The sequence below is a fragment of the Ictidomys tridecemlineatus genome, chromosome 11, assembly GCF_052094955.1.
Source record: "Ictidomys tridecemlineatus isolate mIctTri1 chromosome 11, mIctTri1.hap1, whole genome shotgun sequence".
In the NCBI taxonomy this organism is placed as follows: Eukaryota; Metazoa; Chordata; class Mammalia; order Rodentia; family Sciuridae; genus Ictidomys; species Ictidomys tridecemlineatus.
This window is the reverse complement of record NC_135487.1, coordinates 36,681,969-36,708,045: the sequence shown is the minus strand read 5'-3', so window position 1 is coordinate 36,708,045 and position 26,077 is coordinate 36,681,969. Positions and strand designations below refer to the sequence as shown.

General features: G+C 36.1%; 1 protein-coding gene across 2 annotated transcripts in view; it reads left to right on the top strand.

The window, feature by feature from the left end:
* Positions 1 to 26,077, top strand: part of Agbl4 (AGBL carboxypeptidase 4) — a 1,323,233-nt gene that overhangs the window by 621,020 nt on the left and 676,136 nt on the right. For both annotated transcript variants that reach the window (XM_040288638.2, XM_040288637.2), the window contains exon 4: positions 3,726 to 3,820. In XM_040288638.2, the coding sequence (XP_040144572.2) occupies positions 3,726 to 3,820 (95 nt within the window). The remainder of the gene's footprint in view (positions 1 to 3,725; positions 3,821 to 26,077) is intronic.

Sequence of the window (26,077 nt, the reverse complement as noted above, 5' to 3'; positions counted from 1 at the left end):
ATTTAAATATTAAACTATTTGAAATTGCATTTAAAGAAGCATCCAACAATTCTTTCTTTTCTTTCAATCATAGCTGCAATGTTGAAATTTCTTACAAAAATCAAATGATTATCAAATCTAACCACAAAATTTGATAAATGTTTTAAAATAATAAAATATTTAAAAGCAATGATGAAGTTCTAAATTGCAGAATGTGCATGCATATTTAAAATAGTCCATGCAACTAGTTTTAGCAAGAGTAAGTGGGAAATTTACTCATGATTGGACAAAAGTATTGGATATATATTAAGACAGAATCAAGGCCATTGCCTAGGACTACACATAGGCTCTTCACCATACTTTTACTGACAATGGATTATGCCTTGGCCTACAGCTGGAATTGAGTTTGTTCTCCTCCAGTAGCACCATGAGCCCCTTGTTTAGAATGGGTAGTGCTCCAAGTCTCACATATGTCTACTTTGAGGACTGTAACCCACTCTTTGCTTACCAGTGTGCCACGGGTCATTAAGTAAAGAAGATTGATATAGGGAACCATAATGCTAAAACTGGAAGCCTGGGCTTAATGCTTAAATATAATGAGGAATGCAAAAGAAAAGAGCTGGTTTTATTTAAGACAAAGGAAAAGGCTCAATAAATATTGAGCACTTATTCTGAGTTAGGAACAATGTGCCAGGTGATTTACTTACATAATCTCTCATATTTTTTATATTTGTTTATTTTAGTTGTAAAAAAATCTTTGTTTTTATTTATTTATTTTTATGTGGTGCTGAGGATCAAACCCAGGGCCTCACATGTGCTAGGTGAGCACTTTACCACTGAGCCACAACCTCAGCCTCCCCTCCCATATATTTTTTAAAACAACTTTTTAAGGACACTGTTACCATCCCATTTTTTGATTTAAATAATCAATATCCACAAAAAATTATCTTGCATAATCTCATGGAACTTGTGGGAGAACTGAGTTTCAATCCCAGTTTATCTGACTGGAAATTTCATAGTTTTATTCTGTTGAGTCCATGGACCTGGCTCAAATTCTACCACTGCTACTTATTTGTTACATGATTTCAGTTTACTTAATGTATCTTACTTCATCTGTAAATCAAAGGTAACAAATAGTTACTGTATCAAAAACTTCATTTTATATATATAAAATCTCCTCAAAATGAATGAGATAATGCATCAGATATGAGAGCCTCTAGGGTGTGGTCCAAGCATCTGTAGTTTTAAAATGCTATGGAGGTGATTCTAATCTAGAAGCAGGACATTCTAATATGCAAAGTACTAAATTAATGTGAACGGAGTGCTTAACTCAGAAATTGGTACATAGTAAGTGCTCAGAATCTTAATATTATAGTAGTAGTTGTCATTACCATTACCTTATAGATGCAATTTCTTGTGATGCATTTTGTATAAATAAATAAGTGAAGATTAAGTATAAAATATGACAAGATGAGATTTCTTGCAATGCTTACTTCCAAATACCTTTTATTCTTATCACTAACCACCACCTTGCTCAATGACTAGAAAATGTAAAAATGCATGATAAGGGATGATGTTAAATTTTGTATGTGATGTCATAGAGGAAGTATGATCTTTATGATAAGGATTTTTAAAAATTAAGTCCTAGTTCTACCAGTTAAAAGTTTGGGGATTTGGGGAAGGCAAGCCACTTAGCTTTTATTAGCTTTAGTTTATTCAATTGTTTAAAATTGAGCTAAGATGAATAACTTTGTATGAATAGAGAAGCTAAATGATATAGCATACCTAACATACCTAAGAAATTTTCTAGGCACAGAGTAGGATGCTAATAATAAATGTTCTACTTTATTTTCCATTTTTATTCACATATGCACATCATTTCTTTATTGGATTTCTCTATTTATTAATAATCTAGATCCTGAAAGTACAGTACGGCAGCCAGCTTCACTAGAAATGGATTTGACACCTGGAATCTCAGAGGAAAAAAGGGGGATTATAAGCCCTGTAAAGTTCAAAGGCTGTTTGTCCTTTTGATATTGATTTAAAAAATCAGACAGTAGCCAAGACCTTGGGAGAAGTAATTGAACTGACAACTAATAGGCATAGGTTTAAATAATGGAACAGCCTTGGACATTCTTGATGACTTAATTTAATGACAGAAGGGAGGTCTGAAACTGAAATGCCTGGAGTTGGGTGGATCAATGACTGGGTCTCTGAGGAGAAAAGTAAAGAAAAATTATTTCTAAGGGCTTATTTCATGGAACAAATTATTTTATGATTATCCCAAATGTGAAAATGGTGTTGATTTTCTTGTTTTAACAAAATGAAATTGTAAAGGCTTAAAATTTGTCATCATTTTTCTTAAATTTTTTTTAGTTGTAGATGGACGCAAAATCTTTGTTTATTCATTTTTTATGTGGTACTGAGGATGGAACCCAGGGCCCCACATATACTAGACAAGTGTTCCACCACTGAGCCACAACCCCAGCCCATCCATCATTTTTTTAACCCTTATTTAGGAAAATAGACTTGGTTATAGTTATGGTATTTTAGAATGTTGGTGAGCATCTGAAGGATTAAAATATGGATATCTTATCTTTTGATCCCTACACTTAAATATCAATTCTATCATTTATTAATTGTATGACTTTGAGCAAGTTAGGTAACCTGAGACTTAACTTCCATGTCTTCAAAATGAAGATGTTAACATTTATTTATTAGTTATAAAATATTTAAGATTTAAAATGTATATGAAATCCCCTAGCACTTCATATAACAAATCATTATCAAATGAAAAAATATATAAATTTTGATGCTCCTATCGCTTTGTACTGAAAGACTTTCCCTTTTTCTATTTATTCTGGCTGGCTTACCTCTGGCTTTATTCTATCCTTTGGACTACTTCAGTGGCTTTTTAATCTTTCAATCCCAAATTCTGTCTCTTTCACAATCTTCTCTTCCATCTTATGACCAAGTTTAATAAAACAAAGTTCTGATTTCTTTTATCTATACTACTGTCCTGGAAAGGCTTTGTGCATTGAGAACAACCTACTCCCCCATTTTAAAGGGGAAGTAATGTCTTTAGAATCTCATGCTGAGACTAGGGTTGAGCCCTGGACCCCTGGCCCATAGCAGAGGACAACAAAGGTACAGAAGAGGACGTATATCTCTAGGTCTATTCAAAGGTATCAGGTATTTGGAGAAATTTTTTATTGTAATTTTGTACTTGGTTATTATGTTTAGTGTTGTTGAATTTAAAAAATATTGCTGTTACCCTTATGGTAATATTCATTTCCATGCAAATTGTAGGTCAGCCTAGAGAGGGCAAATTTAAGAATAATTAAAACTTACTTAGCATTCTTATTACCAAATGAGATTCCAAACCCTGTATATACATTAATTCATTGAATTCCCATCTGAATTCCATGAGTTAGTTACCCCTAGGTTTCTGGGTTCCAAAGCTAACTGATACAAAGTTAATTATACTAATTAATAGTAAAAGAATATAATCGCTAAACTTATATGCTTAGCTGACATAACACATTGTAATCCTCTGAGCACTATTTATCCTTACTATACTGTTGGCCACTAAGCTATATGACTTCCTTTAAACTTCCTTATTTTCTTTCTTAATTATCAGGAAATGACAATGTGCATAATATAGCTATTTAATAATTTCTCTCTCTCTCTCTCTCTCTCTCTCTCTCTCTCTCTCTCTCTCTCTCTCTCTCTCTCTCTCTCTCTAGAGGGTCATTTTCAACATTGTTAACTTCAGTAAAACCAAGAGTCTTTATAGAGATGGAATGGCCCCTATGGTGAAGTCTACCAGCAGACCAAAATGGTAAGTGACTCACAGAATGGAATCCCTTCCTGGTTAGAAAATTTGACTCAGGGCTCAAATTTATCTTTTGTTTAGATAAATTGTCAGCCTCATTGTCACTGATAAATATGAATAAGATAATTTTCTGAACGGGCTTTGTCTATACTCTAGGTACTACTCTTTGAAACTGATGGGAGCCTGATCCCATGCTTGGAATGACCAACCTGACCAGCATTCTTTTATGAATTTATAGCTTGATATTATGTAAATAATCCTGTTCTGCTTGCCTTTTATTATGCTATCTTTAGAAGCATAATTAAAGTTGTCTCTTTTCTTCTTTTTTCCCTAGGCTAAGCATAGATAATGAATAATAACCTGGGAGGACATTGGGAACTATAGTAAATTTCTTTTACTTTGTTTGGTTTTTGTCATGTTCTTATACAGCAGTTGTATTTCTCATGGATGTTAAAGTTCTGTTTGTCCCATCATAAGAGTGAGGATGGGAGGGGTTGGCTAGGATTGTTTAATAAGAGTGCTGCTGTGGTTGCTGCTGCTGATAATGTTGACAATGAAGACAATTATAGTAATAACTACTCCAGTTACTGAGACATCATTCTTTGTCAGATTCTTTACTTTTGCTGTTACTACTTTCACACTTTTGCAAGGATATTTTAAATATCACTGTACTGTAGATTAAAAAAATATGATACTAGAGAAAGTTAAGTGCCCTCTCAAGACCGTGAATAGTAAGGGAAGAGGCCTCTGGTATTTATATTCCTCATACTGCCTTTGAACCCAATTTATCCATCCATCCATTTATTTATTCATTCAGCATACATTGATTGAGTGCAACAAAATAAGAATTTTTAAAGATAGAAGCCAAGTATTAATCATGTACCACACAGTAGGTGTTAAGTGAATGCTTGTTGAACTAAACAGAATTCGTTATGAGAATTTACATGTAAAGTGCCTGGTACTTGCTAAGTGCTCAATAAATGTCATCTATTATTAATAGTATTATGTAAAACACTATACAAATGCAAGGAATTGTTAATATTATTCTAGCTTTGATCTCTGTTCAAATTTTAATGACTAGTGAGAAGATAGTCTCCAAATGTCTATATTTATAGAAAACTAGCAATTCATAAATATTGAATTGTGCTTTTATCTACAAATGATACTTGGAAATTTTCTATAAATGCTAGGCTGAGAAGCTTAGGTTTATAAAAGTGCAGACATTTGATGATGATAATTAGAACTGTTTATTAAAAGGTAGAAATAATTTCCCTCTCCATGCTTTTTGCTTTGCTGCATCAAATGAACTAAACTGCCTCATTTTCTCTCAATCTCTTTCTGACAGTGGGGTCTGTACAAGGGGTAGGCCTTTGATTTGAATCTCTGAATCCAGCCCAAGTAGATAATCATAGGACCCATTCCTCTAATAGGCATAGGTGGAGAAGAGTACTTCAAACCAGTAAAAGGACCTCACAAGCGATCCACTCATTAGAGCCTTCAAAAAAGATCATATTTTTTTTTCATTTTTTTTGTATTGGGATCTTTTTTTAAATTATTTTTTTCAATTTATATATGACAGTGAAATGCAATATGATTCTTATTACACATATAGAGCACAATTTTTCATATCTCTGGTTGTATACAAAGTATATTCACACCAATTTGTGTCTTCATATGTGTACTTTGGATAATAATGATCCTCACATTCCACCATCATTTCTAACCCCATGCCCCCTCCCTTCACTTCCCATCCCACTGCCCTATCTAAAGTTCATCCATTCCTCCCACGAATTGCCTCCCAACCCCACTATGAATCAGCCTCCTTATATCAGAAAAAACATTAGGCATTTGTTTTGGGGGATTGGCTAACTTCACTTAGCATTATCTTTTCTAACTACATCCATTTACATGCAAATGCCATGATTTTATTCTCTTTTATTGCTGAGTAATATTCCATTGTGTATATATGCCACATTTTGTTTTATCCATTCATCCACTCAAGGACATCTAGGTTGGTTCCACAGTTTAGCTATTGTGAATTATACTGCTATAAACATGGATGTGGCTGTGTCCCTGGAGTATGCTGTTTTTAAGTGCTTTGGGTATAGATCAAGGACAGAAATAGCTAGGTCAATTGGTGATTCCCCCAATTTTCCAAGAAATCTCCATACTGCTTTCCATATTAGCTGCACCAATTTGCAGTCCCACCAGCAATGTATGAGTGTACCTTTTCCCCCACATCTTCTCCAATACTTATTGTTGTTTGTATGCATAATAACTGCCATTCTGACCAGAGTGAGATGAAATCTTAGAGTAGTTTTGATTTTCATTTCTCCGATTGCTAGGGATGATTAACATTTTTTCATGTATTTGTTGATTGATTGTACATCATCTTCTGAGAAGTGTCTGTTAATGTCCTTAGCTCATTTATTGATTAGGTTGTTTGTTTTGTTTTGTTTTGTTTTGTTTTTGGGGGTGCTTAGCTTTTTGAGTTTTTTATGGACCCTAGAGATTAGTGCTGTATCTGATGTGTGAAGGGTAAAGTTTTGCTCCCAAGATGTAGGCTCTCTATTCACTTCACAGATCATTTCTTTTGCTGAGAAGAAACTTTTTAGTTTGAGTCCATCCCATTTAATGATTCTTGATTTAATTCTTGCACCACAGGAGTCTTATTAAAGAAGTTGGGGCCTAATCCCACAGGATGGAGATTAGGACCTACTTTTTCTTCTATTAGTTGCAGGTTCTCTGGTTTTATTCCTAAATTCTTGATCTATTTTGTGTTGAGTTTTGTGCACGATGAGAGTTAGGGATTTAATCTCATTTTGTTATATATAGATTTCCAGTTTTCCCAGCACCATTTATTGAAGAGGCTATCTTTTCTCCAGTACATGTTCTTGGCACCTTTGTCTAATATAAGATAATTGTAGTTTTGTGGGTTAGTCTCTGTGTCCTCTATTCTGTACCATTGGTCTACCAGTCTGTTTTGGTGCCAATACCATGATGTTTTTGTTACTATTGCTCTGTAGTATAGTTTAAGGTCTGGTACAGTGATGCTGCTTTACTCTCCTTGCTAAGGATTGCTTTAGCTATTCTGGGTCTCTTATTTTTCCAGATAAATTTTATGATTGCTTTTTCTATCTCTATGAGAAATGTCATTGTAAGTTTGATTGGAATCTGTATAGTGCTTTTGGTATTATGGTCATTTTGATAATATTAATTTTGCCTATCCAGGAGCAATGTAGATCTTTCCATCTTCTATGGTCTTCTTTGATTTCTCTCTTTGAGTTCTGTAATTTTCACTATATAGAACTTTCACCTCTTTTGTTGATTCCCAAATATTTTTTAGGCTATTGAAAATAGGGTGGTTTTCCTCATTTCCAATTCTGTAGATTTGTCACTTATATACAGAAATCTCTTTGATTTATGGGTGTTAATTTTATATCCTGCTACTTTGCTGAATTCATTTACTAGTGCTAGAAGTTTTCTGATGGAACTTTTAGGGTCTTCTAGGCATAAAATAATATCATCAGCAAATAGTGCCAGTTTGAGTTCTTCTTTTCCTATGTTTTTCCCTTTAATTTCTTTTGTCAGTCTAATTGCTCTGGCCAGTGTTTCAAGAATGATATTAAATAGAAATGGTGAAAGAAGGCATCCCTGTGTTGTTCCAGTTTTTAGAGAGAATGCCTTCAATTTTTCTCCATTTATAATGATGTTGGCCTGGGGCTCAGCATAGACAGCCTTTATGATGTTGAGATATGTTCCTGTTATCCCTAGTTTTTTCTAATGTTTTGAACATAAAAGGGTGCTGTATTTTGTTAAATGTTTTTTGCATCTGTTGAGATGATCATATGATTTTTATCTTTAAGTCTACTGATGTGATGATTACTTTTATTGATTTCCATATGTTGAATCAACCTTGCATCCCTGGGATGAATTCCACTTGATCATGGTACATGATCTTTTTGATACATTTTTGTATTTGATTTGCCAGAATTTTATTGAGAATTTTTGCATCTATGTTCATTCTGTCAGGTTCTTGACATTTTTAAATATAAATGAGCACTTGCCTGTATATTTTAATACCTTAAAATATTTAAGTTTGTTCTCATAGTCACTGTTAGAAGACTCTTAGCTATAGCCATTATTCAGTTTTGGAGCTTCACTATTACCTCAAAGAAACCTGACAAAGTTTCAGTTTGTTTTAGTTTATCAAGTTAGTGAGACAGAAATTACCATAGCAAATGAAGTTATTTGTATATCTAATTTCTTCTAATTTTTACTTTTCATTCCTGATCATGGATACAAAGCCAGTCACATTTTTTCACAGACCCTTTCTCTCAAAGCAGATGTTTTAATGTGCTTACTTCATAGGACTTTATGGAACATCTTAAAGTGCTTTGTATTGCATTAAATATTGGGATGGGTAGGTAAATATGCCATAAAAGGGAACTTTCATTTTAGCATTTCTATTAACTAATTTCTACAGGTCATCGTTATTATTCTTGTCAATGCTACTCTGAATATCCTTTCTACCCCCTTGGTATTAATTTTCTAGGACGTTTTCCTGTTCCTTGTGTTGATTACCAATACTTATGTCCCGGTAGCTCTAATTCCAACTATATCAAGGTTAGACAAAGAAGTGACCATGACCATGTAACTCTCAGAATATTAGATTTTAATGGCTCCAAGAAATCCATAGCAATTCAGATTCTACACAATGGCCTAATTCAAGTCTGACAAATACCTTGTAGCCATGCTACATCTCTATGAGCCTCAGTTTTTGCACTTCAAAAAGTACATAATAATACTCTTTCATCAAGTCATTATAAGGACAAATGTGGAATGTACATATAACTGCTTTGTAAAGTATCAAGTGTCTTAAAAACTAAAAAAATTCCCTGTTTTTTCTCTTCCCTTGATTCACTCAACACTGATTATGTGAGCATTATTCCTTACCTCCTCCCTCTCACCCTTCTTCTCTTCCTTGAATCTGTCAATAAATGCTTACTGAATAGATATAATGTAGCAATAACCATGGAAATCATGAAGACTAAATATATCAGCTTGAAAAGAGTCTAGCCAACTCAGAAAGGCTGGTAAAAAATCACGAGAAAAACATCCAAGAGATATGGGATAACATAAAAAAACAAACTTAAGAGTCATCGGGATAGAAGAAGGTATAGAGGTTCAAACCAAGGGAATGAGCAACCTGCTGAATGAAATAATTATAGAAAACTTGACAAGAGAGATATGTTTATTATTCTCATGGCCTATGTTATTTTCATAGCTTATAGTCTACTTGGTTGAACATCAAATATGTAAACCAGTTAAGTGTGATAACAGTTACAATAGAGGGAAATCACTGTTATAGTGTTATCAGTACTCAGTATTAATGTATATAGTATTTAAGACTTAATCTACTCCAATAAAAGAGCTTCCTTAGGATGTATAATTTATGCTGAGAGCTGAAAGATAAATGGTAGGTGGGTAAATGTATGAAGTAGAAGAATGCATTTGAAAGCAAAAACAATGAGAGAAAGCATTACATCTTTGATGACAAAGGCGAATGTGATGGAAACATGAAATTGTAATGAAAAAGTTATTGGAGAGGTAGATAGAGGCATAATATTGGTGAGTCTCATAAGATAAGTTAAAAGAATTGTACTTGATTCTAATGTTAAATGGAAGGAAATAGAAGGGATTAAGCAGAGATAGGACATGATCAGAATAGAGAATATCTTGGAAAAGAGAACAATTGTTTGGAGTTCTTGGTAATTTCTTGCACTGTAGCTGATGTTGGATTAGTATGATAATAGTGATGGTGAATATAAAGGGATGGTATAAGGAATGCTAGTATTTGGATCAACTTTGTGATTGTGTGGAAAATAAAGGGGGGATTCCTAAATGACTTGGTTTTCTTGCATTTATAACAGAAAGGATGATAATGCCATTTGCTGAAGGTAGGAACCATAGGAGAAAAGACTAATTTAGACTTTGCTGTATATGGATGATTTTACGTTTATCCTTGAAAACATTGAGCTAGGAGTGCCTGGGAGACATTTGAGCAGAAATGTTAAGTAGGTAGTGAATGCATAAATGCACCCAAGAGAGTTGCAAATTCAGGAATCAGTAGCGATTACAATGGATTGTAATCACAATAGTAGTAGCAGATGTGATGTATCAGGGAAGTCATGTGGAATGAAGAGAGATTAGGACAAGGACATGAGAAATTCCTTCATTTAAACCCCTGGCCATGCTAATAAAGAGGAAAAGAGAGAAAACTCAAATTAATAAAATACAAGAAGGAAATATCACAATGGACATGTCTGAACTACAGAAGATAATTAGTAACTATTTTGAAAATTTATATTCAAATAAAGTACAAAATATTGAAGACATTAACAAATTTCTAGAGACATATGGCCTACCCAGACTGAATGAGGAGGTCATACATTATTTAAAAAGATCAATTTCCAGTAATAAAATAGAAAATGCCATCAAAAGCCTACCAACCAAGGAAAGCCCAGGACCAGTTGGGTTCTCAGCCAAATTCTACAAGAATTTCAAAGAAGAATTAACACCAATACTCCTCAAAGTATTCCATGAACTAGAAAAGGATGGAACCCTTCCAAACTCATTCTATGATACTAATATCGCCCTGATACCAAAACCAGACAAAGACACATCAAGGAAAGAAAATTTCAGACCAATATCCCTAATGAATATAAATGCAAAAATTTTCAATAAATTCTGCCAGATTGCATACGAAAACATTAAAAGGGAAGTGTACAATGATCAAGTGGGGTTCATCTCAGGAATGCAGAGTTGTTTTAGCATATGGAAGTCAATAAACATAATTTTTTGTATTAATAGACTTGGAAACAAGAATCATATGTTCATTTCAATAGATTCAGAAAAAGCATTTGACAAATACCACACCTCTCTATGATCAACAAACTAGAAAAACTAGGGATAGTAGAAACATACCTCAACATTGGAGAAGCTATATATGCTAAACCCAAGACTAGCATCATTCTAAATGGAGAAAAATTGAAAGCATTTCCTCTGAAAACTTCAACAAGACAAGGTTGTCCTGTTTCACCTCATCCTCATCCTATTCAACCTCATCTTTGAAACTCTACACAGAGCAATTAGACAAAAGAAAGAACTTAAAAGGATAAAAGTAGGTAAAGAACTCACTATTTGCTGATGACATGATTCTATACCTAGAAGACCCAAAAAATTCCACCAGAAAATTTTTAGAACTAAAAAATGAATTCAGCAAAGTAGCAGGATATAAAATCAACACCCATAAATAAAACACATTCCTTTACATCAGTGATGAATCCACTGAAAAAGAAATTAGGAAAACTACCCCATTCACAATAACCTCAAATAAAACAACAACTATGAATCAATGTAACAAAAGAGATGAGAGATCTCTACAATGAAAATTACAGAACACTAAAGAAAGAAATTAAAGAAAACCTCAGAAGATGGAAAGATCTCCCATGCTCCTGTATATGCAGAGTTAATATTGTCAAAATAGCCATACTACCAAAAGCATGATACAGATTTAATGCAATTCCTATTAAAATCCCAATGACATTCTTCATAGAAATAAAAAAAGCAATCATAAAATTCATTTGGGAGATTCACCCACACTTACCTGGATGGGTCACGGGTGCACAGCAGGCTAGGTCCACCCCTCCTGCAGCAGGGCAGACACCGACCAGGGACTAGCCTCTGGTGCAGGACCACCCCTTCCAATCAGCAGATTACCAAGAGCTGAGATCCAGCCCAGACCACCCACACCAGCCCTCATAGGACACAGGCTCTCAGTAAGCGTGGTTCACCCCTCTCCTGGAAGGGCAGACACCCTCCAGAGCCTAGCCTCTGGTGCAGGACTGCTCCTTCCAACAAGAAGACTACCAAGGGAAGTCAAGCCCAGTGGCCCATATCCACCCACACCAACTTACACAGTTGCACACCAGATCCATTTTGCAGTAGCATTCATTGAGGGACACCAGCAGGGTTTGGAAGCCCAAAATCAAGGTAAGGTATAGACAACAATCTACATGGGTACTAAAAGAATATAGAGAAGAAACTGTAATATCTCAGATCCACACTGCAAGAAAGGAAGACATGTGGACAACATGAAAAAACAAGGGAGAAAAGTGCCCCAAACAAACCAGGACACTATAATAACAGAACCCACGAAGCTGATAAAATGTCAGAGAAGGAGTTCAGAAGGTTCATAATTAAAAAGATCTGTGAATGAAAAAAGAATGACTTAAACGAGGAAATACAGGCAAAAATTGATCACTCTAACAATGAGATAAGAGAGCAAATACAGGTAGCAAAAGATTACTTTGAGAGAGATAGAGACTGAAAAAAAAAACAGTCAGAAATCCTTGAAATGAAGGATACAATAAATCAAATAAAAAAACTCAATAGAAAGCATAACCATCAGACTAGATCACTTGGAAGAAAGAATGTCAGATAATGAACATAAAGTATACAACCTGTAAAATAAAGTTGATCACACTCTGAAGATAGTTAGATACCATGAACAGAACATTCAAGAATTATGGGACAGCATTAAAAGACCAAATCTAAGACTTATTGGGATAGAGGAAGGCACAGAGTTTCAAACCAAAGGAATGCACAATCTCTTCAATGTGAACATACTCTATATACAAAGGGTTTTGGTTTATAACTGGTGGAATCTGTGCCACTTCCACAAATAGTTACTCAAGTATTTACTAAATGATTGGATGAATTCATCCTCATCAGCTTATATCACTTATCACAGCCTCCATGAAGAGTTTCCTTGATTCTACAAGGAAATATATGTTTGAACCATTTTATGTTTGAAACATTATCTTACTTTGCTATAATTACAATTATTTGTGCATGTTCCTTACTTACCATCAAAAATTACAGATTCCTTGAGGATAGTGTCTGACATGTAAAGCAATGTGATCTACTAGAAAAAGCATTGAGTTTGCAATCACACAGCCTTAGTTTGAGTGCCAGTTCTGTCAATCATTACCCATCTGATTTGGGGCAACTGCATTGGCCATCTGAACTTCAGTTCTCATTATTGATATTTACTGACCTGGTTTACTACTTTTGGACCTTTACTAATCTTTTTGCTTATAAATCAAAAACTTGAATTACAATTAAGTCATTATTTTCTGATAAACATTAGATCAGCTTGCATTTGTTTGGGACCATATGTTTACTTTTTATGGTGATTAAATGGTTGGACTAGGAATAGAAACTAAGGATTTTCAAAATCTGTTTTCTTTCCTCCTTTGATTAATCAAGTCAAAATATGAGCTGACATTTGCCTGCTGCTTTGCTAGGTTTGGGTATTTAGATTCATGATTATGAAAGAAATAATCAGAGAGATGCTCCAAAATTTCTGTTTAAAGATTTTCATAGCATGTTCATTATAATTGGGGAAATTATTATAAATTATCTAAATACACATCAGTGGGGGATATATTATATTTATATATATATATATATATATATATTACATCAATGAACTTATTAAACATTATATTGTGAAAGAGTATTTTTAAAAAACAAAATTTCATATGTACATATATTTAGTGATTTATCTGGGTATTTTGTTTCCTTTTTCTTCCTCTGGGTGTCCTTTTTTGGAAAAATATTCAAAAATGAATATAATTGCTTTCATGGTTTAAAATTTATTTATAATTAACAAAGCAAAAATAATACAATATTATCCCCTGGATTTTATGCAGATCATATTCTTCTTGAGTCCAGAGTTTCTCAGATTATTAACATTGGGAATACCATTGAATTTAGTGGTTATAATATTGTAATATCTCCATATGTGTCAATAGATACAGTTCGTATTAAGACTTTATTTTAATAATAGCTTTATTAATCTATATTTCATGTAAATGTATTTCACATATTTTAAAGTTTACAATTTAGTGGGTTTGGGTACATTCAGAGATGTGTATCTAGCAACATATACAATAAATTTTATGAAGTTTTCATACCCCCAATTATAAAACCTATCCTTTTAGCACCCATTAATGTTGGGTCCACATTAGCATCCATCCTGTTTCCCCAACTTCCAGTCCTAGGGAGCCTGCTCTACTTCTCATCTCTATAGCATTGCTTATTTTGAACATTTCATATAAATATAATCATGTAAGATGTGGGCTTTGTGAAATCACAAAGCCCACATCTTACATGATTATATTTATATGAAATGTTCATTGAAAAGAGGCTAATTTGCCTCTTTTCAATGTTCATCCATGTTGTAACATATACTAGTACTTTATTTATTTTTATGACTGAATAATTTTCTATCATATGGATAATATCACATTTTATCATTTTGTTTATCCTTTTATCAGCTGATAAGTTTTTTGTTCATTTCTACCTTTTGTTAATATGCATAATGCTAACATAAACTTTTGTGTACCAGTTTTTGTTTAAACAATTTTTTTTCATTTATCTTGGAATGGGATTGCTATGTTGTATCATACTCTGTTTAACCCTTTGAGAAACTTTCTGTTTTTAAAACTGACTGAAATACTTTAGATTTCCTTCAGAAATATATGGAGTCAAATCTCGTTTCAATTCTTATATTTGTTCTCTGGTGCTATGTGTGTGAGTGTGTATATATGGGGGAGTGGAAAATGAGCTAGCTGTATGGCTATATATGGTATGTGTAGGTATATGGGGTTATTCACAATAACATGTACAGGTATGTTATATTGTGTGTGTATTTGTATGTATGTGTCCAGGTTGGTGATACCATTTAGATACTTCATTTTCTGTTCCTCCTAGGAAAGAAGTTTTTCTGGCCTATCTGAGACATATTTTGCTTGGTAGTAACGTACATCCAACTCTTTCACCTGGCAGCTGACAAGTAGGCAGTTTTGCTAGCAAGCCCAAGGGTCTCTAAGCTTGGGAAAGGACAGTAGCTCTAGCAAAATGATCTGAGATAGGGTCCAATCTTGAAGATCAGACTTCCAAGGAGTCTCATAAGAGGATTATTAAGTTTAACAATTATTAAAAAAAGTATTTGAGAGAAGACAAAATCCTTTCCCAGCAATGCTATTTTTCTTGCTGATCCCACTCTCTGGAACCAACTTCTAGAAGCCAAATTCTACTGCTTATTTGTTGAATAACTAAGCAATTTTTGTAAGTTTTTCCTGTGCCTGTTTCCTCAGATATAATGTGGAACTAATAATATCTATCTTATAATTTTGTAGTAAGAATTTAAATTATATGACCCAACAAAATATTATAGTTACAAGAAATATTGTTCTGGGCATGTGTGAGGCCCAGGGTTCAATCTACAATACTTGAGAGTATTGTAAAAAAAAAAATCAGAAAAAATTACTCTCAATTTTCCTCTTTTCATTATCTCTAGAATTTAATGACTGTCCATTAAAATTTTCTTTTACTGCCAGATCTGTTTTTTTCCCCAACCCATTCTAGAAAACTTTAATTTGATAAAAGAACTTAATAAGGATATTTGGGTCATAAACAATACTTTTTGCTCTTTGGCTTATAATCAAGTGTATCAGAAACAATAAAATTATTTAAATTGAATCCAGATATGGTTTAGTATTAGGAAGTTAGAAAAAGAAGCAAAAAATTAGGCTCATCAAATAGCACATTTTAAAAATGCAATTTAAAGAAAAGGTAACTGAAATAGAAAGGATTATCTCCCACTCACACTGGTGAGAAGAAAAGGAACAATTAAAATGAAGATATTAGGGGGAATATTATTTTTATTTCAATATTTCCATTATATTTACTCCAATTACATGCTGAATAGAATTTTTAGTGTGACTGAAACCCCAATATAGAATTTAAAAAGAGTAAATTGTATAAGATAAAGGCAACTCTCTTTTGCTGAGTGGAGGGTAGTTTTTCCTGATGAAAACAAAGAAGATGAGGCATTTAATGTGGGGGGAGGTATATAGCTCTGAGTGAATCAACAGTGATAAAGTCCCTGGAGACTCTACCCTTTGTCAAACTTTTCTTTCCAAACTGGATAGTATAAAAAGATTCTTTATACACTGCTTCTTAATATGGCATGTGGGTGTGTGTAGAGGGTGGTAAGAGAATGGGGGAAGGAGAGAAGAAAGAAGACAGTAACATCTTTAAAAGACTTGCTAAATATCATAAAATTTCAGAATTTGAAGACACATTAAAGATCACCTGGTCCTAACTCTTAATGAATGAACAATGAAAATGAGGCTTGGAGAGGAGAAATGATTTGCTGGAAGACTTAGAGCAAGGTGGATAGAACTGTGTCTGAAATTTAGGTCTCCCTTCTGGCCAAAGGTAATAATCCAAAATAGAGCTGCTATATGGATAGCTCCAGTCCCGATCTGAAAAAGATCTGAAGACAAACAGACCCAGGTGTGGATACAGGTGATACCTGGCATCAGTATGAATCTTTATAAGTTGCTTAATGTCTCTATTCTCAATTTCTGAGTCTATAAAAGAGGATAATACCAACATTTGGTATAGTATGAGGATTAAGTGAAATATATATAAGATGGGATGAGTCATCCAGTCCAACCTAATATCCCCTTTCCCTACCCACCTGCCTTTAGTTTAGACTTCAGTGTCATCAGGTCTGGCTAGTTTCCCAGAGTCTCTCAGTCTCTCCCCTGCCCATGTCCTCTTTGTATAAGCCAGCCCAAGTCCATGCTGAGTCACTCCCCACAGCAGAGTTGGTTGCTCATTCTGTCCAGCTCAGCACATTTGTATCCCTGTATAGCTCCAGCAGTCTTCAAAGGTCAGGACCCCAACACTGAAAAGACCTTTCTTTGATCAAGGAATTCAGATGCTTGTTCTGATCAGAGGACGATTGTAGATGACTGATTCTCACTGACCATGACATCCACCCTAATTTTTATGCCTATTTCTGGAGCTGAACATATGCTGAGAAATATGCAGGGAACCTGAGTGGTACTCATTCTGCTTGTTTCTAGTTGTCTCTTTAAAAAGAATCATATGTAAGTAGTGTTTCTCAAACAGGTTGCAACCTTCCAAAAGTGACTGTACTGGACTGTGTTCAGCCAGTGCTCAGTGATAGAGCACTGGCTGGTACACTCGCTTGCCTGGGTTTGATTCCCACCATTGGAAAAAATAAAACAGAAAAATATGGCCGTATTTTCTTTTTCCTTAATCTCGCTTTTTAAAAGTTTTTTTTTATTCTAACTTTCCATTTGTGTTTAATAAAAGGCAAATGAAGGCAAAGCCTTTTGCTAAATGTAGATATTGATTAAAATCATGGTATCTGTAATATACCATCTTAAAGGAATCTATTTATAATATTCCTTGATTAATGGTATGTACAGGCTGCCAAGGAAACAGAGGAGAGTGACCAGTTCTGCAAAGGTTATTTGGGAAAACTTTACTGAAAAGGTGACATTTGAGTAGAGTTTTCGAGAAGGGTTGAAATTTGTGAGTTTAACAAGCTTGAGAAATGGGTGTCTGGGCAAAGGAAGAAAACAGCAGGAAAAAGCAAAAACAGCAAAGTGCTTTTGGGAAATGTGAGCACTTTGGGCTAGCTATAATACTGTGTGCTGGGACTAGGAAAGATAAACAAAACTTATGTCTTAAGTTAGGTCATGAGGCTAGAAATTAGGTTCGGAACAGGTTTTGACTGGGAGCTTCTGGAGGTGGAGACAATCTTGTCTTCTTCATACCCTTAGTGATCCAGAAACTGAACTGATTTGAGCCATCACAGTCTTCTGCTGAATTATTGTAATGACTCTTAATTGGGCCCCCTACTTTTACCCACATATCACTACACTCTGTAGCCACTAGAATGATTCTTTTAGCAGTCAAGTAAGATCATTACATACCTCTACATCTCTATTCACCTCATTTCTTGCTACTTTCTCCCTTGATCACCATGATCCAACTTTATTGACCTCTGATGTTCCTCAAACATGCCAGACACACTCCTGTCTTAGGGCAATTATACTGGCTATTCTCTTTCCCTAGAAAGCTCCCAGCTTACATATCCACAAACAAACTCACTCACCTCTTTTAACTTTGCTCAGATTTTCCCTCAATGGAGTCTATTTAGGCTTCTCATTGAAATTTTTAAAGCTTCCCTATTCCAGTACACTTGAATCCTGTTGCCTGGGCTTATTTTTAATTTTTGCTTTTGTTCATAGTTCTTATCCTATTCTAATAAACATAAATATTACTTTTAAAAATGTATTGTTTATTGTCTGTTTCCTCTTTCTAGGATGTAAGTTTCACAAAGACAGGAATCTTTGCTTTGTTTATTGATATATTCCACATTCCTAGAACAATGTTTGGCATATTATAGGTTTTTATTAAATATTTATAGAATTACTTCAATATATATTTACTGAATTCCTTCTCTGTGCTTGGTATTTTATGCACATAAAGATTAGTAACACTTTTCTTGTACTCTTCTGAAATGTTAAAGATAAGGGAGACAGTACAGATACATGCCCTTTGTTCTAATACAAAATTAATAAGTGCAAACAGCCACTTAGAAATACTATGGATATCAAAGTGACATCACTTTGAATTTGTATGTTCTCTTACAGTAGTAGGATGTGAAGAAGGTGTAAGGAGAAATTGAAAACAAGAAATTGCATAAGTAAGGAGGTTTTTGAGAGATCATGAGCTCCAAGTACATGACACCAGCATTTTAAAGGTATCCTTGGCTTAATGAACATTGTGAAGAGGACACTATAACCATTAATGTTTGATTCATGATTTAGGTCACACAGCTAAGTTACAGGTCTTAGTGTGAGATCAGATTTCAGTTTCATATCCAAGAAAATACTGATATTGTATTCAAATTTTTGTGAATATATTTTCAAGTTAAGATTTGGTTCCTGAATGTCCCTGGTTGGATCCTCAGGATGGCTTTACTGTGAGGTGGTAGAACCTCTGGGAGGTGGGGCCTGTGGGAAGTCCTTAGATCCTTGTGGGCATGCCACTAAAGAAGAATGAGGTATGTCGTTTCCTGGCCATGAGGTAATAGTTTTGCTCTACTATGTGCTCCCACTACGATGAGCTGCCTTGCTACAAGCCCAAAGCAATGCAGCAAACCAATCATGGAAAGGAATCTACAAACATGTGAACCTTAATAAAACTTTTTCTAAGTGATTCTTCTTAGTTAAATATAATAATAGAATCCATTTTGATATAATTATACAAGGATGGAATAGAATTTATTCTAGCTAGAATCCATTCTTGTGGATGTACATTATGATGGGATTCACTGTGATGTTTTCATATATGTACATAGAAAAATTATGTCATATACATTCCATTGTCTTTCCTTTTACTGTCCCCTCTTCTTTCCCTCCATTCCCTGCTGTTTAATCTATTGAATTTCCATTCTTGCCTCCTCCTTCTTGTGGGTTACCTTCCACATATCAGAGAAAACATTCAATTTGGGGGTTTTGGGGACTGGCTTATTTCACTTAGCAGATAGTCTATAGGTTCATCCATTTACTGGCAAATGTCATAAAGCCATTCTCCTCTATGGCTGAGTAATACTCCATTGTGTATATATACCACATTTTGTTTATCTGCTGAAGGGCTCCTAGTTTTGTTCCACAGCTAGGCTATTGTGAATTGAGCTACTATAAAATATTGAAATGGCAGTGTCAATATAGTATTCTGATTTTAAATACTTTGGATATATACTGAAGAGTGGGATACACAGGTCAAATGGTGGTTGCCTTCCAAATTTGTTAAGGAATCTCAATACTGCTTTCCAGAGTGGTTGCACCAATTTGCTGTTCTACCAGCAATGTATGAGTGAGTGTACCCTTTTCCCCACATTCACGCCAACAGTTATTATTGCTTGTATTCTTGATAATTGCCATTCTGATTGAAGTGAAATGAAATTTCAGTGTAGTTTTAATTTGCATTTCTCTAATTGCTAGAGATGTTGAACTTTTTTTCGTATATGTTGACCATTCATATTTTTTTCTGTAAAGTGTCTGTTCAGTTCCTTGGCCATTTATTAAATGGATTATTTGAGTGTTTTTTGTTTGTTTGTTTGTTTGTTTGTTGGTGTTAAGTTCTTTGAGTTCTTTTTATATCCTCAAAATTAATGCTTTATCTGAGGTGCAGGTGGAAAAGATTTTCTCCCATCTGTAGGCTCTATCTTAATGTTCTTGATTGTTTCCTTTGCTGTGAAGAAATGTTTTAGTTTGATGCTATCCCATTTATTGATTCTCAATTTTATTTCATCTGCTTTAGGAGTCTTGTTAAGGAAGTCAGTTCCCGAGCCAATATGTTAGAGTGTTGGGCCTACATTTTCTTCTATAAGTGCAAAATTTCTTGTCTAATACCTAGATCCTTGATCTAATTTGAGTTGTGTTTTTGTGCAGGGTGAGAGATATGGGTTAAATTTCATTCTACTACACGTGGATTTCCTGTTTCCACAGCATCATGTGTTGAAAAGGCTATCTTTTCTCCAATGTATGTTTATGGCATCTTTGTCTAGTGTGAGGTAACTCTACTTTTGTAGGTTTGTCTGTGTCTTCTATTCTATTCCATTGGTCTTCTCACCTGCTTATGAGTTGATTATCTCAGGTATTTTGATATAGTAATAGAAAACTGATAAACATACTACAAAGACCATATATTTCCATTGATTGTAAAGCATGTCTATGACTTCAGAAATTTCAGAATATGCTAAATAATATAAGGATGTCTTCTGCACTTAAACATAAGATTCCTTACTATTTAGTACAGGGTTCTTTATATTACAGATCAAGGTAACACCATCCTAATTTGTTTGGCTGAATCAGCTCTCACTTAGAAAAAAGAAAAGAAATGATTAGTGATAAGTATCTGAGAAAGTTCACTCTTGCAGAAGAATGTAGGATGACTTTTTTGATGGACTGGACACCAGTTAGAAGACTGTTGTTATAGACCAGGTGAAAAGGATAAGGTTCTAAACCAGGAGTTTGGCAGCATGGATAGCAAGTAGGAAATAGATTTATCCATCCTTTCTACACATGGTTATTAAATGTCTAACAAGAGTCAGCCACTGTTATTGGTGAAGAGGATAAAGTGGTAAGAAAAAATGATATTGTTCTTACTATAATAAAATCGATAGTTTTGGGTACATATATTTGAATAATCCAAAACCATATGTATGACTGTAAATTCTGTCAAATACTATTACTATGGTCTGTATGTTCATGTCCTACCCCCAAATTCACATGTTGAAACCAACATCACCAAAGTAGAGACATTAGGAGGTGGGGTACCTGGGGGATATGATTAAGTCATGAAGGTGGAGCCCTCATGAATGGAATTAACATTCTTATAAATGCTGTGGAATTTGCCCTTGCCCCATCTACAATGTGAGGTACAGCTATGAACCACTGACTGATCTCTTGCCATACATCAAATATGTCAGCACCTTGTGTCCTGGACTTTCTTGCTTCCATAACTGTGAGAAATAAATTTCTGTTGTTTTATAAGACAACTAGCCAGGCTATTTCATTATAGCAGGCTTTCTAGACTAAGAGAACTATGAAAGACATATACATATGTCAAGGTTAGAAATTTGAAATTAAGGAAGGACTTGATGATTGATAAGTGAAGGCAACATAGTTTGGGATGACTGTTAGGTGATTATTCAGGGTATGAAGTTGCAGATGGTGCATTCACACAGAGAGGAGAAGGATAAATAACAATAGTAGAGGAGCATATTTGAAATGAGGCAAAAGAAATAATGTGTCCATTTTTGCATAAGAGATTCTAGGAAAAAGAGTACAGATGGAAGGTGAACTTATAAATCTGTATATCAATAGAGACATCAAAGAAGGATATAGAGATTTGTTGTCACTAAGACATGGGTGTTGATTCAAGCCACCTCTGCAGATATAGCATCATCTAAGAAGAGACTCATCCTGTATTTCATAACATCTCCAATAGACATAATAATAGAGTAGATTATCAAATATTCAACATAGTTTACAATAGATAAAAGCTATTTTGTATAATTTCCCTAACTATGAATATCTCTGTGTACCTTAATCCATTCATTATCATAAAAATTTACTCAAGTATTATGTACATTCTGATTTTTTAGCATTTTAGTATTTGGCATTTCACCTCATTATTTATTAAGGCTGGAAATATCAATGAATTAAAAATGTTTATCAACAAAGATTGCTTTTCCCTACTCTTGCATTGCCTAAGGTTCTGAAAAAGCTAGAGTATGGAATTTGTTAACAGAGGGATGTGTATGTTTCATTTCTATCTCTTCTAAATTCCCATGAAGACAGACATGCTGGTTAATTTCTCTGAGCCCAGGTTTTCTCATCTCTAAGCTATGAATATGATTATCTTGGGAATTAAAAAAGAAAACAAGAACACCACCACAACAAAACAGTCATCATAGATTTTAACACCTTGGAAGAACTCAGTAAATTCAGTACTGAAATGATTTCAGTTTTCAAAGTGATTGAGAGTTTTGTCCAAAGCCTTTCATACCTGTCTTCCAGAGACCACTTTCTCTGAATTGGTCATCAGCAAGCTGCATATGAGAGCCAAGTATGATTGTTGGTAGCCACTACCTCTTATTGCTTCAGAGAAAAGGAGCATTTATCTAGGATGACCCTATAATCCAGAGGAAACCAATTTCTTTGTGTCACAGATAACCCACACCGAAATTCATTTACTAAAAATGAACTCCCAATTAACTGAATTCTGTGAGCTGTGCCAAAATAGGAATGATTGCCAAAACCAATTTGGCAGCTTCTCTAACTTTGCCCCGCCCAGAGAGCCTATCCTTGTTAAGGTAAGTGGAGTCACTTGAAGACCTCTTGTGACTACAGTGGAACTCTGTAGCAACCTATGTAATGACTTCTTTGCCTACTCTTTATTATTTTGTTCTGATTATTAGTGAAGCAACAATAATAGCATATATCTTTGCATCTATGATTTTTCACATTGAACTGAGGCTTCTGAGACATATAAGAAAATTCATTTTTTAATTATCATATCAGTTCTACCAATAGTTTCTATTGCCAGAAAGTATCTGATTTTGATGAAGTTGTAGTCTAGTGGACAAGAAAGAAACTTAAGTGTTTCCAATATTGAAAGTAGGATCTGTGCCTCATTCTTCATCTTTTTTTGCATCTGTCACCCAGTGGCTTACATTTAGCCAGTATCCAATAAATTCTGTTTGGTTAAATGTATAGAAGAATGAATGGAAGGCATCAGGAATATTTCAAACTCCTTCTTGGTCCTTCTGTGTCTTGAGATCTTCTGCTTGTTCATGGATGACTGAAGTCCCTTGAATAGGTACTGGGGTACCTTTTAAAGACAGACTTAAAATGAGAAAGAATAAGGTTCAGACTTCACAGAAAAGTATCAACAATACAGACTTTTGTTTATTTAATATTTCCTGAACATATACTATACAAAATGTGTTTGATCCTTGCAATTGGCCTTTAATGGTACAGCAAAATTATTCCCATTTTCTGATGTGGAAGTTGAGATTTATAGAAATTAAATGAGGCTCCGGGCTGCTCTCCCTTCTTGAGTGAGCACGGGGCCCCAGCGTGCTGGAATGGATCCCCAATAAATCCCCTTTTGCCAATTGTGTGGTCTCTTTCTCCGATGTTCCGCTGGACCCTTAAGTGTTATGACCAATCAGGCAGTCCCTTCTCCTGAACTATTGGGGTTCACGGAAGACTGATGAAGTCCAGACTTGAGGACACCTATCACCCTCACCAAGCCCAGGATAATGCTCCAGGTATCTGCCTCCATTTCATGTTTGAAAATGAAGACTTTGGAGGAGATGAAAGATGGCGGCGAAGGGAGTGCATCACCCCAGTGCGCCGCATCACTGAGCCAGTGAAAGAAGATATGAAACGGCTGAAGGATATCTTGTTGGGAATTTCCAGTGAAATTGAGGCGCTATAGAATCTAATAGACAGGTTTCCATCGTGGGAGGTTCGGCAGTGGGAGCTCCATTTCTCCGCACGGAGGGTCGCATAGCCTGATTGCTCCGCGGCGGGTTGTCTGTGGCGCGCGCTGGGGATCGGCAAGGAGCCGGAGCGGGAGAACAGCGAGGAGAGGGAGAACAGCGATACGGATTCGGGGGGCCCCTGCCAGTGATACATCGGCAGCGCTTGGTGCGGAGTTCCGGCTTGAGACAGAGGAGAGAAGCGGCGGTTCCAGTCACCGGTCTGACCACGGAGGACGGCGGCCTCCATCTTGGAGAGATGATGTAATCATCCCATTGTTCTGCTGATCTCAGCTCATTCAGCTACGGAACAGGTGAATTCAGGCTGGTATTTGCCTTCGTCTAGCAGACAGATTTCTTGCTCAGGATCGGGACTAGGGATCCTGTGGAGAATACTCTTGAAGGCTCGTGCCTGGCAAGGCGTGCGCCGTGCACTGAGCAGCGGGACTTGGGTTCCCGGGACTTGGGTTCCCGGGGCTAACCGGGCCCAGGTCTGAGGAATCTGCGGAGACTGCCTGTGAAGGCGAGCTCCGAGTAGAGCGTGCGCTGAGCTTGGGGCGACTGGGTTCTGACTCCCGAGACAGTTTTGGCCTGGGGCTGGGGAACCCCGGGGGTCGCTCGCTGGGGCCAGCTCCCAGCGGAGAGAGTGTATCCGGATCGGAAAGGCGGGGTTCTTGCTACCTAAGCTGCTTTGGCCCAAGGCTAGGGAACTGGCGGCGACTGCTTCTCGGCCAGGGTCCTGCTGGGTGCTGTGGGGGCAGAGTGGAGCTTCCACCTGCTCCCAGAGCAGGCCAAGTGACCCGCCGGCGTGGTACCATGAAACCCCAAATGCAGCTGGTGCTGAAGAGAGAAGCCGCCCACGCTTAGAATAGGACCAGCGACCCACTGGCAAGACAGGCCAGGTAGCTTGCCAACGTGGTGGACACGTAACACTGAGGCAGTCGCGTCACACTGGTTGGAGTGGGGGTGGAGCAGGGTCGCCGCCCGGGTCCGGAGGGGGCTCAGCGACCCGTTGGAGAGGTAGTCAGGTACCCCCATTGGGAGTGGGGGCTGTGCAGAACTGCGACCCACCAGCCTAGAGGTCTGCCAGCGTGGTAGACACGTCACACCAATTAGAGTGGGGGCACAGCAGAGCCGCCACCCACATCCAGATCAGGACCAACGACCCCAGGGTGTGGTAGTTACGTTACCACAATTGGAGTGGGGTCAGAGCAGAACAGCCACCAGTGCCTGCAGTGGGGGCAGACCTGCGACCAATTAGCGTGGTAGACAGACCACCCTAATTAGGGGAGGAGCACAGCCACTACCCGCCCTGCAAGGGAGACTTCCCAACTATACAAGAGCAATATAAATAAATAGGAGGTAAATTTCAAAAACACAACAGTTGCACCAAGCAGGAAGAAACGCGAGCAGTATGAAAAGACAAGGAAAGAAAGGTCCACAAGCAATGCAGGTCAACTGAACTTTAGAAGAGGTAATAGCTGCAACAGACGGAATGTCAGATAAAGAGTACAGGATATATATGCTTCAGATGATCTGGAGTCTCAAGGAAGACATGAGACAGCAAAATCAGACAATGAAAGATCACATTGACAAACAAATCCAGGAAGTAAAAGATCAATTTCACAGGGAGATAGAGGTAATAAAAAACAAACAAATTGAAATCCTGGAAATGCAGGAATCATTAAACCAACTTAAAAACTCAATTGAGAATACTAACAGCAGATTAGATCACTTAGAAGAGAGAACATCAGACAATGAAGACAAAGTATTTCAACTGGAAAAGAACATAGACAGCTCAGCAAGTCTGCTAAGAAACCATGAGCAGAACATCCAAGAATTATGGGACAATATCAAAAGACCAAATTTAAGAGTCATTGGGATACAGGAAGGCACAGAGCTCCAAACTAAAGGAATAAACAGACTATTCAGTGAGATTATACAAGAAAACTTCCCAGACTTGAAGAATGAGACAGAATCACAAATCCTAGAAGCCTACAGGACGCCGAATGTGCAAAATCATAAGAGATCCACACCTAGACACATTATAATGAAGATATCCAACATACAGAATAAGGAGAGAATTTTAAAAGCTGCAAGAGAAAGAAAGCAGATTACATTTAGGGGCAAACCAATCAGGATAACAGCTGATCTCTCAACACAGACCCTGAAAGCTAGAAGATCCTGGAATAACATATTTCAAACACTGAAAGAAAATGGGTTCCAACCAAGAATCGTGTATC